General features: G+C 43.1%; 1 protein-coding gene across 8 annotated transcripts in view; it reads right to left on the bottom strand.

The window, feature by feature from the left end:
• Positions 1-17,402, bottom strand: part of MBOAT1 (membrane bound O-acyltransferase domain containing 1) — a 107,443-nt gene that overhangs the window by 16,681 nt on the left and 73,360 nt on the right. For all 8 annotated transcript variants that reach the window (XM_045866307.3, XM_045866310.3, XM_064597110.1 and 5 more), the window contains 4 exons: positions 11,441-11,496; positions 9,396-9,450; positions 7,749-7,932; positions 4,947-5,139 (listed from right to left, as the gene is read on the bottom strand). In XM_045866307.3, the coding sequence (XP_045722263.2) occupies positions 4,947-5,139; positions 7,749-7,932; positions 9,396-9,450; positions 11,441-11,496 (488 nt within the window). The remainder of the gene's footprint in view (positions 1-4,946; positions 5,140-7,748; positions 7,933-9,395; positions 9,451-11,440; positions 11,497-17,402) is intronic.

Genomic DNA, 17,402 nt, shown 5'->3' with positions numbered 1-17,402 from the left:
AGAGATGGGCAGTAGTTTCTGCTTGGAAAAGAAACCAAAACAATTGAAAGGACCTGGTACCATTAGAAATCATAGAAACCTTTTGGGCTCTTTGGTGGGCTTAATTTTTATTCATTCATTTTTATTCATTCACCAGCACTTAGTGAGCACCTGCTAAGTCAGAAGGCACGAGGTGCTCCTAAAAACGCAAAATGAAATATAGTAAAAGAAAAATGAACCGGAACAAAGCAACAGGATTTAATGACCCACTTGATGGAAGGGGAGAAAGGGAAGAAGGTAAACATACATCTAAGCTCAGAAGCAGAGGCCAGAAGAAAGAGGGGACCCAGAGGACTTGGACAGGTCCAAGAGCTGTCATTAAAGCTCTCACGACAAGAACGGATTGCATTAAAAGTCAGGAGGAGAACCAGTTCTGAAAGAGAAATTGGAGCTCATTCTGGACATAGTAAGCATGACATGCCAGTAGGTATCAGCCAGGGCTGCCAAGATACAGTTAGAAAAGTTTAGAGCACAAGACAAAGAGCAGAGCTAGAGATGTGAATTTGGGGCCAGCCACCACGGAGACCACACGTGGACCCAATTACCAAAGCATCCTACCCATAGTCAGTTTGAGAAAGCTCCCATTTCCATCTTTATTCCACTTCACGGAACTATAAGAAAATGTCCCCCTGCAGTGAGTATAACATTTCTAATTTCTTAACTATGCGATGTTGTAATCAAATAGAGACCTGATGAAATCAACATACTTTTATTATGATGACCAAAAAGGCTAATTGTCTCTTTTCACTTAGTTCAAGTTAATTCTGTTAGAATATTTTCTTTAAAAAAGAAACTTCACCCAAAAAAACAAATAATCCAATTAAAAAATGGGCAGAAGACATGAACAGACATTTCTCCAAAGGAAACATCCAGATGGCCAATAGCCACATGAAAAGATGTTCAACATCACTCATCATCAGGAAAATGCAAATCAAAACTACAATGAAATATCACCTCACACCTGTCAGAATGGCTAAAAAACACAAGAAACAACAAGTGTTGGTGAGAATGTGGAGAAAAAGGAAGCCTCCTAACAACCCTATGCTAACTATACTGGAATTAAAATAAAAAATAAACTAAATCACAGCACTGTAAGCCCTTAGATCTGGGAAGATCTTAGAGAACTCTTTCTTGAGGCACTATTCATTCTTTCCCATAGAAGTTCAGGTCCAGCTCCAGAGCAACTTCTGAAGGGTTACTCTAAAGAAAAACAACCTGTTCTAGGTTTGTCTCCTTTCCTTTTGGCATAGTTGGTGAATTAACACTGTTTATCTTATGCTTGGCTTCACTGGGAAATGATCTAGTTTCTTTTAGAAGGAAGGATGAGAATTACTGAGAACTGCTAGGTCATTCTCCCAAGCCAACAGGATGGAAACTCAGTGGAAAAGGAAAAGAACAATGAAGCAGGGGGTGAGCCCGTTAAGAAATGAAGTTTTAAATGTGTGGGAAGAAACTGTCAATGACAAGATAAGCTGAACCGGGAGAAGAGGAACCCTTTGGGGTCTGTTTTGGACACAAAAACCAAGGGCTGGCCGGACAGTATGGGACCAGCAGCCCTTCAATTCCCCCTCCCACCTCCAGGCTCGCCTAAAACCCAGAACAACAACTTCTCTTTCGGGTGCCCACAATCTTCCCAGGACTTTATAAAGCACTCTCCAAGCATTCTCATTCAGCACTCCCAGCGGGGTGTGAAGATGCCGGGGGAGGGCGAGCTCTAGAGGCAGAGCCCCTGGCTTCTGGGTCTCCGCTGAGCAACATACTGAACGTATGGCCTCGAGAGAGTTGTCTGTCATCTAGAAACCCATTCCCTTGGTATGAAAATGGGTATGAGCATGGTACCTATCTCAAAGCCACGTTGGAAGAATTAAATGAGGCACGTATGGTGCTCCTGGCGAAGTGCCTAGCCCAAGTCAGCCCTCGAGAAATGTCAGCTGTTCTCCCAGACCCATCTTGCCAAGGCTTAGTGATGCTAACATTCGGCTCACTCAGGTGGTCAACAGCGCCAGGCTCTGAATGCTAGAAAGGATTCTGATCCCACCACCTGAGTGACTAGGAGTCACTCCGAAAGACAAAGGAAGGACCAGAAGGGTGGCTCTCAGAGGCTGCGTCGAGAGGCTGGGGACGTGCTTGCTCCCCCCGTCGTGCATTTCACCACCGTTTATCCAAGATGTGGTTTTGTGTCTGAGCAGTTAGAGGTTCTAAGTTCACCAGCCCCAAACTGCCTTTACTTGTATTGTCTATTGTATTATTACAGATAAATTAACTTGGACACCCATATTTTGGAGGTTGTGATCCTTGGAACACAGCCCAGGCTGAAGTTGAGTCTCACTAATCAGTACTAATTAGGGGAAAACAACCAGAATTTTACAATAACTCCAAAGAAAATTGCCTTAATTATTTCAATATAAACTGTAACGAGAGCGGGGCTAACACGGTGGAGCTCAGCTGAGATTCATGAAGAGACTAGCTTTAAGGATTAAATTCATAATCACGTAGAATTAGTGCATCAATTATATGTAAATGATGTTTTAAGCATCATTTAAGCAGTTTAAATAATCCCGGTTAGACTATTCATTGCTTCTTTATTCATAAATGATACAAAGGTTAATTTCAGACCAGCCCGTGCAATCTAAACTGTGACAAAGTTCGAACTGAGGCCGTACAAATTAATGAAGTATTTCTTCTGAAGCTACCTTCCCAACCCCCGCAAAAGAAAAGATAAATGGAAAGGGGTATAGAAAAGAGCCAAGCCCACGGAGAAAGCTACCCACAGAAAAGGATGCTCCCAGTATCCAGGGCACTCCCCAAATGGCAGAACGATGCCAGACGCCCCCCGTTGCCTAGAACCCCCTCCCCACCCACGCCCCCACCAGCACAACCCACCTCGAGTTAGACTTTCCCTAGGAGGCCATGCAGGGCCTTGCTTTCCTCCTAAAGCGGGAGCTGATTTAGTCCAGAAGCCAGACCTTAAGCCCTAGGATACGGAATATGGGAAATATGGGAGCGGGAGAGGTAGGGAGAGGAGAGAGAAAAGGAAGGGTAAGTGAAGACGTAGAAGGCAGCCAAGGGGAGTGAGCTGTTATCTCTTCCTCTCTCTCTCTCTCTCTCTCATTCTCTCATTTGCAAACACACACACTCAGGTTAGAGCAAAGTGAAAATATTAAGTATTTCACGTAGGAAAATAAGCCTGGTCCTCCAAGCTGGGTTCCAACTATAGTATGTATCATGCCTACCTACTGAAGAAATTATCATTCTTAAGTCATAAAGCAAGTGCAGAAAGAGGAATAGGCTTCTGAAGCCTTCCAAAACAACCGGGCTCTATTCATCATCCCCTCTGGATTGTTGGCGTTGGGACAGCTCGCCACATTCCTGCCTGGTCGGTATGCCTGTCCCTGTGCCCACGGACTGTTAACAATTCTGATGGCAGAGAAGAGGGCTTACTCACCTTTGCATTCCTCCTGGCACAGAACCTGGTGCGTGACAAAAACTCCCTGAATTGAACCAAAGGTGACAGACAAAACTTCCCACGCTGCAAATGTTTTAAAAGCCCTCAGTTCGATCTTTCTGGCCAAGTGTCACATAAATACCACACTGGACTGAACTTCTCCCTGAACATTTCGACCTTTAAAAATAATTTAGACCAGGACTTGGGGAATGAAGAGTTATTTTTTTTTAATGGGTACAGCGTTCCTGTTTGGGGTGATGGAAAATTCCGTTGTGAAGATGGAATAGCGGCGACGGTTGCACAACACTGTGAATGACCTTCATGCCACTAAGTTGTACACTAGAGATGGTTAAAATAATAAACTCTGGGCGCCTGGGTGGCTCAGTCGGTTAAGCGACTGCCTTCGGCTCAGGTCATGATCCCAGGGTCCTGGGATCGAGCCCCGCATCGGGCTCCCTGCTCCTTGGGAGCCTGCTTCTCCCTCTGCCCCTCTCTCACTCTCTGTCTCTCATGAATAAATAAATAAAATCTTAAAAAATAATAATAATAATAAACTCTGTGTTCTATCTTACCATAATAAAAAGTAAAAAAGTAATTTAGTAGCTACCAGCTTTAATTCGGGGATAAAAACTTGGAGCATGAAATGAGAGAAAAGGAACTCAATTAAGTGCTATGCCTTCACTCATGGAACACAGGCTAAGCACTAGGCACTGAGTTTAATCATCTGTTTGACTTAATAAACCAAATCAGGGCTCCCTGACATTAAGCCCCAGGTCACCATCAGCTAAGAACTTAACTTTCCATTCCTGAGCTGCCGTGCCTCATCAAAAATGCCTTACCGCTCCTGGTAAGTAAATAGGAGGACTTAGTGCTCACTCCAGCAAAGCTTTAAACTTTTCCAGTCTAAAACCGTTTGAAAGGAAAGAGCAAAACAAATCAAGTTGAACTTTCCACCTTAAAAAAAAAAAAAAAGTCACCTGAAGTCAGTTTCTAAGGCATAAATCTTAACCAACAATTTTTTTTTTTAACCAACAAGTTCTTAAAGAAAAAGTGTGACCCTAAACCAGCACACGTTTTGGTACATTTTTTTAAGCATGTCCCCTCTGTTATTCACGACCCAGAAAAATGACAAACAGATCATTCTGGAATTTTCCCCTAACTTTCCACTGTACTAATGGGCAGCTTTGATTGGTGGAGGAAGCTTCCGAGTTTGCACATCTGTTAATAACATTGAGTTGAAACAACAGCTAGGACTGCTTTTCTCTTATCAGGGATAATTGAGCTTATGGATGGTGGGACACAGGGGTGCTTTGCTGGAAAGTACAAAATGATATTGGCTCAGCTACCTGCATCATGCACTGAACTTTTTTTTGGTTAGGGGATCCACAATGCTGTTCTGGGTAGGCCATCCAAGGAGCCTCCCTCTTCCCTCATTCACTCAGGGCCATTCCATCAAACGTACCTAATGTCCAGGCAAAGTAATACTTGGGCTTTGAGGCTTGCATGACAATATATAAGTAGCAGAGTCGAGTCAGAAAGTTTGCTTTATGAACAAACCAGTCATCGACCAGGCAGGTGACAGGGAAGGACTTCGTGAGCATCAAAAACAGGAGGAGAGACACCAAGGTCATGCACAGCTTGTGTTTCACAGCTCTCTGAAAATGTGGAAAAAATCAGGGTAACCATGCAAGACTCCCGTATGAGGAAAACAATTTCAGCAAGGGTACCTTAGGGACAAAGCGGTTCCAATAGCTGCTTTGGTAATACTCCTTACAAGGAGTGGCAACAGGCATTCCTAGGACACAAACTGGATGCTGGGCTTAGGGGCTAAATGCAAGAAAACTATTACCAGCACATTCTACTGACAAAAGGAAGGTAGTTTGTTTTTTTTTTGTTTTGTTTTTAAGATTTTATTTATTTCTTTGAGAGAGAGAGAGAGAGAGAGAGCACGAGCAGGAGGAGGGTCAGAGGGAGAAGCAGGCTCCCGCTAAGCAAGGAGGCAGGACTCGATCCCAGGACCCCAGGACCATGACCTGAGCTGAAGGCAGCTGCTTAACTGACCGAACCACCCAGGTGCCCCCAAAAGGAAGGTGGTTTTATTACCCAAAACATCAGAGAAAGAGCATTACTGGAGCACCTGGGTGGCTCAGTCGTTAGGGAGCCTGCTTCTCCCTCTCCCACTCCCCCTGCTTGTGTTCCTGCTCACTGTCTCTGTCAAATAAATAAATAAAACCTTAAAAAAAAAAAAAAGAGCATTATAGAGTGCAATCTTCCATCAGAAAGGAATAACAATTTGCCTTCTACTTCTGTTGCCAGCAGAGTTAAGGAAATAGGTCTGAATCACCACAAGGAGGACAGAGGCTTAAGCTAGTAAGGATTCTGTGCAAGTTTTGAAATGCCTGAGCTGGGACATGAGCAGGTAATGGAGAGTTTTAGAAAGCCTTCCAGGATGGTTTACATGGTAGTCTGCTCTAACATTAAGATGCACTGACATTTTAAATGCCTCTGGACCGAGTGATTTTGCCCAGTTCTCCCGACATTCCAGGGAATGTCTTTTAACATCAATAGAACTATAGTTCCCAGTTTTATAAAAACAGGCCACTTTCTGGGTGGGGCACCTGGGTGGCTCAGTCCGTTAAGCATCCAACTCTTTTTTTTTTTTTTTAAAGATTTTTTTTTTTTTTAAGATTTTATTTATTTGCGAGAGAGACAATGAGAGACAGAGAGCATGAGAGGGAGGAGGGTCAGAGGGAGAAGCAGACTCCCTGCTGAGCAGGGAGCCTGATGTGGGACTCAATCCCGGGACTCCAGGATCATGACCTGAGCCAAAGGCAGTCGCTTAACCAACTGAGCCACCCAGGCGCCCAAGCATCCAACTCTTGATGCTGGCTCAGGTCGTGGGTCGGGAGATCGAGCCCAGTGTCAGGCTCCGCACTCAGTGCCAAGCCGGCTTAAGAGTCTCTCCCTCCCCCTCTGCCCCTCCCCCGACTCAGGCTTGCACTCTCGTGCACTCTCTCCATCAGATAAATAAGTCTTAAAAAAAATAAAAATAAAAAGAGGCCACATTTTTTGTAATATGGGGATAGTAACAGCACCTCTCAGAGCGGCTTGAGGTTCAGGTGACTGAATATTTGCCAGGTACCCAGCTTTGGGCTCCCAGTCAAGTGCTCACCATGCGTGGCTGCGATTATCAACAACACACTGGGGAGGCACCAGCCTGGGAGTGCCAGCCGCCTGCCCCCCGATGTGCCTTTAGCCAAAATATCACCTGACCGCTTCACTTTCTCTGTGCACAAAAATGCAAGAGTCTCCCCGGGGAGTGATATTAAGACTCTGTGATCATATTCTCTAAATAAGAGCATGTGAAACACCAGAGCACTACCGTGGCGGATTCTGCCAATAAACTCCTGTGAGTACTTCGATGTCTCATGGCCATGGTGACCTCACTCCCACATTGTTTCAATGATGCAGGAAGAGCTGACAGTTGACAAACCATACACTGCTGGACACCTGTGTTCAGACAGTCAAAAACTATCTGAAAATTCACGCTTAGTAAGTCACTTAAATTTTCAAATAATTTTGCCTAGATTTTAGCATTTACAAAGTATTTAACTCAGTCATCCTGATTTTCTCCTTTTTCCAATTTTCCCTCTTCCTTCAACTAATTACAAACGTCCCTTAAATATAGGATATTGGACCTGAATAAATTCAGCATATTTGTCAAGTTCGACATGTTATCCTAATGCCGACTAATCTGAAATTAATGAAATCCAAGTTAAGATTAAAATAGGATTTCCAAAAAACCATCTTAAACTCTCCAAATCAGTAAAACTAATGCCAACATAAAACCGGTTTCCCACACAAGAAGCAGGCTCTGCAATAAAAAAAAAAAAAAAAAAATCACATTTTTTCTGGTTCCAACTCCCTCCCCATCCCCCTTTCATGACATTATCCTTTGGCTGGATATGAATTTCTATTCATAAAGACAAAAAAGCACTCATAAATCCGAATGTGTTAACCAACACAGTGCTGAGCACACTGTAAGCATTAAATATTGGCAGGTTGACCTAGTGGATTGATTCTTTAATATTTCCAGCCCATGAGCTCCGCTGTGAGGGAAACGGGGGTGGGGGGAGTTACTGGCCAAGCTTTCTGGTAAACTGTTTGGCTTTTTAATTAGAACAATTACCAGTGAGAGTCAGCCCTGGCAACGGAGCTCTATTTTTCTGGAGCTCTGGGTAAATACTTGGCACTAAATACTTACAGTGGGAGAAGGCTCTGGTAGGCTGTGGAAACCTCTCTGCTTCCAGTTCACTTCCAGCAACTTCGTGTGTATGTGTCTCCCCTCAATAAAGGCTATATAATCCTTGAAATTGTTGCAAGGGCCAGCTATGACACTCATGAAGTTGAGAAGGTAGCTTAAGTATTCCAAAAAAGAGGGTTTTACTCTGTGAAAATAAAGTGAAAAAAAATTGAAAAGCCTTCAGTCTTGGATTTTTCTCTGAGACCCACAAGTCATCCAATCCTAAACACAGGCGTTGTCTTTGTAGATGATAACACATGACGTGGTCTTTCTTTGTGCCGGTTCTCTCAAAATCCACCTAAGCTAGAAACCTTGTGGAAAGGACAAGTTAATAGAGGTGGGTGGCTCTGAGAAGGTGCGGTGCTCCGTGGCGCCCTCTGCTGGCCGACGGCGGCTACAGACACGGAGGGCGAGGTCCAGGGTAATTCTGAGGCTGGGACGTGCTCTTTCTCAGCAACCTTAGCTGTCTGCAAGAGAGAATGAAGGTAATAAACACCAGGCAGGGGTGGGAACCCGACCTAATGTGAGCTGAGCGAGATGCTGTGAAATGGGAAAACTCCCTCCCAACTGCCAAAATAAACACAAAACAAATGATGGGTGGAACCAGTTTCCACTTGAAGAGGACACACAAAACCCACCACTGTAGCAGTCTCCTGTCTGCTTTGGCATCCGGGCAGGAGGTCCCCAACCACAGACAAAAGTAGTGGCGGGGAAAAATTCTATAGAGACCAGTTCTAGGTAGTGGTGTTTTAATGGCATTTAAAGGGGCAGGATAGTATTATGGGGAAAGGCTCCCTAAAATACCATTGCTAACCAGTCACTGGAATTACGCCCTACAGCATTTACATCCCCACAATACTGAGCAAAGAATCTGATTCATTAGTCTCCTGCAGTGGGTCTCCATTGCTTCGAGTCCCAATCCCTTAATGTGAAAACGAGGCACTCAATCTCCGTACCACTCAGGACCCTCTCTTCCTTACCCCTGACTACCTCCTGAAAGTCTCCTATAGGAACCCTCCACCGTGGCTGCCCATCCTTCCCCGATGCGCTACCCCACAGCCATTTCCATTCCCTATCAATGTTGTTCTCCTCCCTTACAGCCTCCCTTTCTCCAACACCCACACCAGCCACAGTCTGCCTTCAGCCTGCTTCCTGCTTCCTCCTGCCTTCTGTCTCCTACTCCCAAGCTCACAGTCCTCTCTCCAGCCCTGCTTCCCATCCGTCTTCATAGCCGCATTTAATCATACTGATGTGCACTGATAATTTATTGGGCAGACACATACCCAATAAAAATAACTCTGTAAGAGACCTAATAATGGCAGTGAAGGAGAATCTTGCAAAACTAACAGAATTACAGACCCATGTATTCTCTCGCTCAGCAACCCTGCTTCTGGGACTCTATCCCACCGCTATACCCAAACCCCTTTAAAATGACCTAGGAACAGGGTTTGTAAAAGCCAAAGATTGGCAGACAACCCAAGTATCCATCAATAGATTCATTAATAAACATTAATATGACCATATAGTGGAGTTAATCTGCATTGAAAAATGAGGAGGATTTCCAGACGCTGATGTACAAAGGGCTCGAGAATATATTGTTAAACTTACTTCACAGCAAGTCGATGTTGCTCAGCAGAGAGGTCTTCAGCTCTTCGACCTAATCCTATAAAAAAGAAAAAAATGTAGAAATAAGATGTTTGAAGTAGAAAATTCTAAAAGAGGCTAATAAAAGTCATTTGAAAAAAAAGTGATTTATTTCACATTTCATTTATTTCATAAATCATAAAATCATTTTTTTAAATGCTCTGGATTCAAGAGCTACCTGCAAGTGCACGTGTGAGGGAGAAAGTCTCCGCAGGTTCTCGTGAAGAGGGGAGAAAGCAGGGGTTACTCCTATTTAAACTGCATGGTATGACATGGGTCCCAGAGAACTCCCAACATCTCCTCCACTTCTTACCAAAGTACGTATGTTTTCACTGCTACGAGAGAGAGAAGCCTGCCTTTGCAGCCTGCACCAGCTCAAAGACCTCTCTGATTAGGCTGGCTGCAGACACCCGCTAGCAACTGAGAGCACGGGTGTGGAATGGGGAAAGGAACAGGGGATTTTCCTCTTCCAAAAACACAGGAAATGTAATCCTGAATGCAGGGAAAACATAAAAGATGTATCAGGTGATTCTTCTTCTTTTAAAATTCATCCATGCCAGAAAAAAACAAAAACAAAATCACCTTTGTGCTTCTCATAAAATTTATGTTAGCTTATAGTTGCAGAAACTGAAGTGTCATCTAATAAGCTATAGACATTGGACTACAAAGCTGTATATCCAGCTAAGACTGATGATGGTCACCAATCATAAAGGCAATTCAGAAAAATGCATAAAGGAGACAGTGTTTGCTGTTCCCACTACACACAAGAAAAAAAGAAATGACAAATAAACATCTTGCTGCACATAAGGGTTGTTCCAGAAAATCAGGTAAACTAAGAATGCTTTAAAAAGTAATTTAGGCAAAAAGCCTATTTAAAAAAAAAAGACAGTGTTTTTCTTTTAAAAAAAAAATCACACTTTTTTCTAAGATGTCAACAATACATTTCTGGCAATCCTAGAAATTAAACTGATTTTAGCTATCGGTTTATGTGCTAATATTAGTCTATCACCACTACCAACTAGACTTTTAGGTACAAAAACATTTATCAACTCACCCCGATTTGCCCTGGACTTTTCCAATTTGGGCCCTAAAAGTCTCATGTCCTGGGAAACTGCTCAGTTCTGGACAAACCAGGACAGTTGGTCACCCTAGAAAGACCCCATCCTTGGTATAAAATTACCCAGTTCTCTACAGAATGACTAAATCACCAAGTATGAACTAGGAATACCCAGGGTCAAAATGAAATCAGTTCCCAAGCTTTAAAGAAAAATAAGACTAGCTAACAGAGATTATAAATCTTCTCAACCTGTTTGCACATAAAGAAGCTTCAACAGTCCGAAAGCATTTGCCAGAATAGTACAAATCTGCAGAGTATACTTTTACTAACTGCACCTGACACCTCTTACACCCATATTGAAATCTTCCACCCGGCTGAAAGTGCCGTCCTCCCTCCCTGGAACCAGGTTTTAAATCATGTAAATCACATTCTCGTCATTTTCAGGAAGGGCATGAGCAAAGAAAATGTTCAGTTTTATGCAAACAGAAGCTTCTTCCTTCTTCCAAGGAGAAGGGTCAGGCTAATCTCATTAGATAATTTTCCAAGCCAAACAACCAAAACAAAAACACTAAACAAAACAAAACTAGCACTAAAAAAAAAAATGGCTAACCAGCCAATACTATTTTTTATTACCTTGTGAGCTTCTCAGAGTAAACCACAGAAAAAGGATGGCATTTCTTCTCAAGAGATTTGGAAATGAAGGGCAGAGAGCGCCATAAATATAAAACATTATAAATGTAAACAGAAAACCAACTGTTCTCAATGTAAATACTTCAGCAAATTTAGATTACAGAAATAATAGCTGTGAAAGTAAAGAGCTTTGATTAAAGAAGCTTGTAAATTTTTGACAAGTTATAGAAGATTTGCCAGCACTTGGCTAAACTCTGGACTATGGGTATAGTCTAAACAAAGAGCTCACTCTCAGAACCAAAAGGAGAGTTGTTTTTCTCACCATCATGAACTTGGAATGCCAAGGTCGTGATCTTCTGTGTGACAATCATCAGAGGCCTAAAAGGAAGACAGAAGAGAATCGATTGGCAGAAGGACCACTAGAAGAAACATTTATTCTATTTCCCTGCATGGTGGTTGTTCATCTTGAAGGCTATTCAATAAAATGAAAAAAAAAAAAAGATGGAATTCAAAAATTCCCTTCCAGATCACTTTAAATAAGTAGATATAACAGCACTGAATGAGAGGACACCAGAAAGCCCCTCTTGCACTGTTCCTCCAAGTGTAACTTCCAGGACCAGCACCATCAGCATCCTCAGGGGTTTGTTAAAAATGCAGACTCTCGCACACTCCATTCCAGAACGAGAAAATGAGGACCTGCATTTTAATAAGACCTCTAGGGAGACTCAGATGTACATTAAAGTATGAGCAGCCCCAGTTTGGGGGATACCTAATTCAGTGCCCCGGTTCCACCTGGATGAGACATATATTCTGGCTTCTTCATCCTAATTGTTCTAACACATGTTCTATTAAAGGTAATTCTTCTTTTTTTTTTTTTAAAGATTTTATTTATTTATTTGACAGAGAAAGACACAGCGAGAGAGGGAACACAAACGGGGAGTGGGAGAGGGAGAAGCAGACTCCCTGCCGAGCAGGGAGCCCGATGTGGGACTCGATTCAGGGACTCCGGGATCATGACCTGAGCCGAAGGCAGTCGCTTAACCAACTGAGCCACCCAGGCGCCCTAAAGGTAATTCTTCTATGCACACATAGTAAGAGATACTTTTGTAAAATGCAGCCACCTGTCAATAAACCTATAAAGAACTCTTACAATAAGAATAAGACAATAACCCAATTTAAAAATGGCCAAAGGATCTGAATGGACATTTCTCCGAAAAAGATACACAAATGGTAAATAAGCAGATGAAAAGATGCTCAACGATAATCAGCCATCAGAGAAATGCAAACCACTTCACAAGCACAAGGATGACGAGCACCAAAAAGGTAACAAGTGTCGGTCAGAAGGTGGAGAACTGGAACCCTCATTCGTTCCTGGTGGGAACATTAAAAGGTCCACCCACTTCAGAAGATCTGGCAGTTTCTTAAAAGGTTAAACACAGAGTGACTATATAACCAAGCAATTTCACTCCTAGGTATATACCCATGAGAAATAAAAATATATCTACACAAAAACCTGTTTAGAGCAACATTATTCATAATAGCCCAAAAGAAAATAACCTAAATGCCCACCAATTGATGAATGAATGAATGAAATGTGGTATGTCTATAAATTAGAATAATATTCAGCAATAAATACAGTGAAGTACTGACCCGTGGTATAATATGAATGGACCTTGAAAACATTATGCTAAGTGAAAGAAGCCAGACATAAAAGTCCTATATTGTATGATTCCATTTATATGAAATAGCAGAATAGGCACATCCACAGAAAAATCACTGGCTGCCTAAGGCTGGAGGAATTGGGAAGAAATGAGGACTTATGGCTAATGTATACAGGTTTCTCTGGGGGGTGATGAAAATGTAGAATTAATTATGCTAATGGTTGCACCTGTAAATCCACTCTGTGAATATGCTCAAAACCACTGCCTTGTGGGGTGCCTGGGTGGCTCAGTCATTAAGCATCTGCCTTCAGCTCAGTTCATGATCCCAGGGTCCTGGGATCAAGCCCCGCATCGGGCTCCCTGCTCCGCAGGAAGCCTGCTTCTTCCTCTCCCACTCCCCCTGCTTGTGTTCCCTCTCTTGCTGTGTCTCTCTCTGACAAATAAATAAAATCTTTAAAAAAAAAAAAACTGCATTGTATTCTCTAAATAGGTGAATTGAAGGATATGTGAATTCTATCTCAACAAAACTGCAATTTTTATAAATGGCACCTGTTTTTCCAATCGTCCACCCCCATTTAGTACCCTTCATAGCTCCATTCTTGCCCAACCAGACAAGATAAAACCCCACCGCTCAACCATAACATCCTTCAATCCTTCTTAGTCTAGCCTGGTTTTCTGATCCATATTGTTGAGGTTTCCTATTGAATTTGCTGTCTCTGACCCTATGGACTGATGGCCCATTTATATAGGCAGCAAGGAAAGCACTCCTGGGATGACCCTGGGATGCCACACTCCCCATGAGCCCAGCCCAAGTGTGTGGGAGGATGGGATGGGGCACAGACCATTTTAGGCCGAGTCTGATATGTGACAACTGCACTCTGCCTCTTGTCTGTGAGTCCCTTTTCCTCCTTAATTCCTCCCCTTCGAGTTCCCATTTTCCATCTCTGTAAAATAATATGCATGCGGGGCACCTGGGTGGCTCAGTCGGCCAAGCGTCCCACTCTTGGTTTCAACTCAGCTCATGATTTCAGGGTCGTGAGATCGAGCCCAGCCAGGGGCTCCACATTAAGCGTGGCATCTGCTTGAGATTCTCTCCCTCCCACCTGCCCCTCTCCCGGCTCACGCACATTCTCTTTCTCTCTTTCAAATAAATAAAATCTTTTTTTTTTTTTAATTTATTTGAGACCGAGAGAATGAGAGACAGAGAGCACATGAGAGGGGGGAGGGTCAGAGGGAGAAGCAGACTCCCTGCCGAGCAGGGAGCCCGATGCGGGACTCGATCCCGGGACTCCAGGATCATGACCTGAGCCGAAGGCAGTCGCTTAGCCAACTGAGCCACCCAGGCGCCCCTCAAATAAATAAAATCTTAAAAAAACCAAATAAAATAACCATGTAACATTTTTAAACTATCAATATAGTAAACTATTTTAAAGTACCAACAAACACCCTTTGAAATCTAAACATTTATGCCCAACCTTGTATCTTATTGGCAAAAGCCCAATGGCCACTTTTTGAAACAAGATTCCTAATATCACATAGGAGGCTAACAGAAGAGAAAGGGAGTCTGACTGCAGAAGGGAAGGACCGCCATGCTCTGCCAGAACTGGTGAGAATTAGGTGTGGCAAAATTGGGAGCCATCCGGGTGGTCATCTGAGCACAGCCAGACATGCTCATAGCTCACACTGATTATGACTGTGCTCTTGTAGATTGAAAAAAATAACTGCTCTTCCAGAGCCCTGAGGTTTGGGCCTTAGAATGAATAAGAGCTACATTGAAACTTTCTATACAATGTGGTCTTACAGACCAATATAATTTGGCATCTCACCTTCCTGATATTCAACAAGACTGTGGACCCAGAATGCATAACAGATGCCAAGAGCTATTGTTTTTGGGGTTTTTTTTTTTTGAAAGGGGCTCACTCTAAGTGTCATATTCAAGGTAGTTTCCAAACATGACTTTCAAAGCACAAAAGTTTCTTTCCAAAGCCTTTTTATCTTTTTTTTTTTTTTCCCCTTGGAAGATCGAAAGTCCTAGGAATCAGTGATAGGACCTAAGCCCCCATTTTTCCTTACACCAAGTCCAGTACATTTTTTAAAATTTGAGGTACACATCCTGGTGACTATGCAATTTGCAAACCAAGCAAGTTCCTACTTTCCATTCAATTCCTAACTGCATTTTTTAAAGGGTCTAAAAAGTAGATCTATCAAAAAAGGAAATGTTGCGGAATTAGCCTACCTTTCTTTCTCTATAGAAATATAACATTTGTTTTCCTCTATCTGGCATTACATTTAATGTATTCCATAGTAAGGCTCATGTTCAAAAATGCAGTAAGGAGTCTCATATATGCAATGGCCATGAGCAGAAGTCACTCAAATCTATGGGCTTTGGGGGGCGGGGGCATCAATGATTAGCCACAGCTGCCGCAGATTCAAACTCCAACTTCAGGCTGGGGCCACGCCCCCTTGAGCTGCTCCAGCCAATGACAGACTGGGGCAGGTACCCAGGCAGGTCCCTGCAAAGGAGGCGTGGTACTCCTCCCCAGGGCGTTTTGCTAGAGGACTTCTCACTGAACGTGAAATTGTTTTAGACCTGCACTGCTGTCTTCCTTCCTTCCCTCTCTCATCTCAGGGGCCAGACTTGCGTTTCAATCTATTCCAGATTCCCCGGTTTCCCTCACAGGCATTTCACATGACAAATCTCTTACTTCTGTTCCCATCTTGGTATCTGCTCCTCAGAGAACCTGGACGAATACAATACATAATATTGAATTTCTAGATCATGGTCAATAAATATTCAATATGAAGTCTGCACTATTGGGTCTATGTAAAAACTATATTGGTGTCATTACCTTGGGAAAAAATGTCCCTTCTGGAGAGAAAAAAAGCTGTGGACCAAATATAATTACTTGTCATCTAGACTACTTTCAACAATATATTGCTTCTGTTTTAAACGTCTCAAGAACTTTCAAGCAACTTAAGGAACTCACACATGTGATCATGGGTTTATTAAACACAATACACTAATAACTGGTGAAAAAGCAGATCTAAAATCTGCAAACTAGAACTAGAACCTGTTCATTAAGAGGAGATGGAGTTAGCATCCTCCTACCTACTCATTTTTCTATGGGTGAAAGAAGGAGTGCCATATGCTCTTGCTCAGAAGACTTCCTCTCTCAACATTTTTTCATTGATCCTTTACTTACACTTATGAGTAGATCAGATGACAAATTTAGAATGCCCAAGTTATGAGATATGAGAGTCAAATCCAAAAAGCTACTGACTTAAAAGTTGAAACTCAAATACCATCCATGTTGTATTTCAGTCAAAACCTAAAATAATCCAAGACGTGTTTGATGGTTTATGATTAGAATTCATGCTAACTTTTGCAAAGGTGCAAAACCCAGCACACACGAGCACATACTACAAGTGCAGAAAGGACACAAAAAGGCTCCTTGGTGTAGCCAAAGAACTTCCTCAGAACAATGAGGCCTTAGCACTTTAGTTGTACTCAGATTTTGCACCCCCTGCCTTGTCCATGGATTTGTACACACTCACTAGTAGTAGGTGCTGCAGTTGAATCCATGGGAACCATCTGATCAATCTGAAATCAAGGTTTGAGTCCAGCATGGTTGAAGTAGGGCCATTTCTCTTGTCTTACAAAATTTTTTCATGATTTAAAAAAAAAAAAAAAGACAATCAGCTCAACTTCTGGGGAAGATGGTATAGTAGGAGGATCCTAAGCTCACCTTGTCCCATACATACAGCTAGAAAATAGCCACATCAGTGTAAATAACCCAAAAAAGGACCTGAAGACTGGCAGAAGACTTATCACAGCTAAACATAGAGAAGAGGCCACACTGAAAAGAGTAGGAAGGCTGGAGATGGTTGGGAACCAAACTGATTCGTGAGACTGTCTGTAGGAGGGAGGGACACTGCAAGCATGAACAGGAGCAAACCCCACACCAGGCACCCCAAGGCTGGGGACCTGCACTGGGAAAATGAACCCCCATCACATCTGGCTTTGAAAACCACAGGGACTGAACTTTGCAGTTCTTACAACCAGCGGGGCTTACCCCCAGAACCTTAAAAAATCAGTGGGCTCTGCTCTCAGACAGCTGGAGGGTGATAGGAAACTGAGTCCTGAACCCTAAAGAGACAGCATAACATAGAGCCCTGCTGAGATACAGCATGGAAGCAGCAGTCTGAGAAATACCTGGAATATACTGTGGTATACAGAAGGAGATTTATTTACAAGTCTCAGAACGTGTGCTTGAGAGGCACGGAATCTTTAGGAATCTTCTCCAAAAGGAAAAATCTTCCATTCCTCTCTCCTGCACCCCTGCCTAAAGAGGGCACCCCCAGGAACCAGCTCAAACACTCTCCAGCAAGCTTGCTAACACTGCACAATCCCCTCTCTCCGGCCCCATCTGATCTGCCCTTGGCAGGAGTCCATTCAGAACAGCACCACAAAATGGCATTGTGCAAGCAGCTGCAACAGGGCACAACACCACTCCCAAGGGACTCCTGCCTTGGGGAGTGGGAACAATAACCACACACACACCAGTTACACTGTGGCCCCAACAGTGGACTGGGGAAGACATCTGGTCTCCCCTACAGCCTGTC

This window comes from Mirounga angustirostris, unplaced genomic scaffold, assembly GCF_029215605.1.
Source record: "Mirounga angustirostris isolate CCGP_5_RB_7025 unplaced genomic scaffold, mMirAng1.0.hap1 SCAF_8, whole genome shotgun sequence".
Classification (NCBI taxonomy): domain Eukaryota; kingdom Metazoa; phylum Chordata; class Mammalia; order Carnivora; family Phocidae; genus Mirounga; species Mirounga angustirostris.
The sequence above is the reverse complement of the archived record's forward strand: the minus strand, read 5'-3'. Positions and strand labels throughout refer to the sequence as shown.